This window comes from Mitosporidium daphniae, assembly GCF_000760515.2.
Source record: "Mitosporidium daphniae strain UGP3 chromosome Unknown contig-347, whole genome shotgun sequence".
Taxonomy (NCBI): domain Eukaryota; kingdom Fungi; phylum Microsporidia; genus Mitosporidium; species Mitosporidium daphniae.
The window spans coordinates 1-1238 of NW_013546459.1; the positions used below are offsets into that span (position 1 = coordinate 1).

At 36.9% G+C, this 1238-nt stretch overlaps 1 protein-coding gene across 1 annotated transcript; it reads right to left on the reverse strand.

The window, feature by feature from the left end:
- On the reverse strand, window positions 1–419 carry DI09_347p10 (uncharacterized protein; the record flags this gene model as incomplete). The annotated part of the gene is made up of 1 exon (XM_013382461.1): window positions 1–419. A coding segment is annotated over one exon (419 nt), but the record flags the coding sequence as incomplete, so codon positions are not given.
- Between the last annotated feature and the right edge of the window lie 819 nt (window positions 420–1238).

A 1238-nucleotide genomic window follows, 5' to 3' on the forward strand; every position in this document is an offset into this window, starting at 1 on the left:
TCATCTGAATTTCCGTCTTCTTCAGATAGACCAGGGTATGGTGGAGGTGGACCTTGGGGTTCTTGACCTGGATTTCCGTTCTGTTGATTTAAATTTTCGTTCTGTTGTTGAGATAGAACAGAGTATGGTGGAGGTAGACCTTGGGTTTCTTCATCTGAATTTCCGTCTTCTTCAGATAGAACAGAGTATGGTGGAGGTAGAGCAGAGTATTCTGAAGGTGGACCTCGGGGTTGTTGACGTGAATATTCGCTTTGTTCATTTGAATATCTTTCTTTAAACAGAGGGATTAAAGGGACCAGAAATATGGCGACAAAGTATTGGGTCGTTAAAACGGACATAATTATGATCAAAACTGTTTGTTTTTCGACTAATGTTTCGATAGCCTCGTATAAAAACCAGTATGCATTGAATGCAGTCATAACAATGCCAATAAAAACTATACAGTACTTTGATATTTTTCCAAGTTCATTTTGGTCATATATAAGTAGTTTAAAAAGCTCGATCGAAATTGGCTGGCCCAGGAAGAGGCGGAAAATGGGGAAAAATGTTAGAAATAAAATATGTAGAATGAATTCAGTGCCTGCATTTTCATCACTATCACTGACGGTTACTTTTGTAGAATTATGAAAAAGTATACTTTTGACATTAAAAAAGATCATAGGAATTTCATACACAAGAACAAGCACGCCAATGTAAGGCGCAATAGGATATGAAAAGATGCCAAAAAGAATGAGTCCGAAAAGGCTATAGGGTAAATACCATACCGTTATATTTTCCTTACGTATAAGCATCATGGTAGAGATGATGGTTTCCCAAATAAAATATCCGAAGCTGATCTTATTCATTTTCTCTAAAATTGGGAAAGTGCTAAACCAGTTTCTAAAAATGTAAACCAAATAATCTCTAACCCCCTAATGGTATTAAGACCTAGCCGGTTCTCTAAAGAGTTCGGTGGAAGCACTTGAGTGGAGAAAATTACGAGGACAGATTCGATGCTTGCAGTACACGCATGTATCAAGGCAACGAGATATACCGATTGCTTAAGGAAATCCCATTTAAAGATCAATTTAAACCCGATCTGTAAAACAAAACATAGCACAAAAGAAATGGTAGTGAAACTTTTTGGAGAGAAGGCTTTAACATAGGTTACCAAAGCAGGAGGAAATAGACGCAAAACAGAGCCTAAAAAATTAACAAAACAGGTGGATAGATCCATGATTGAAAAAGCAAAATTGAGT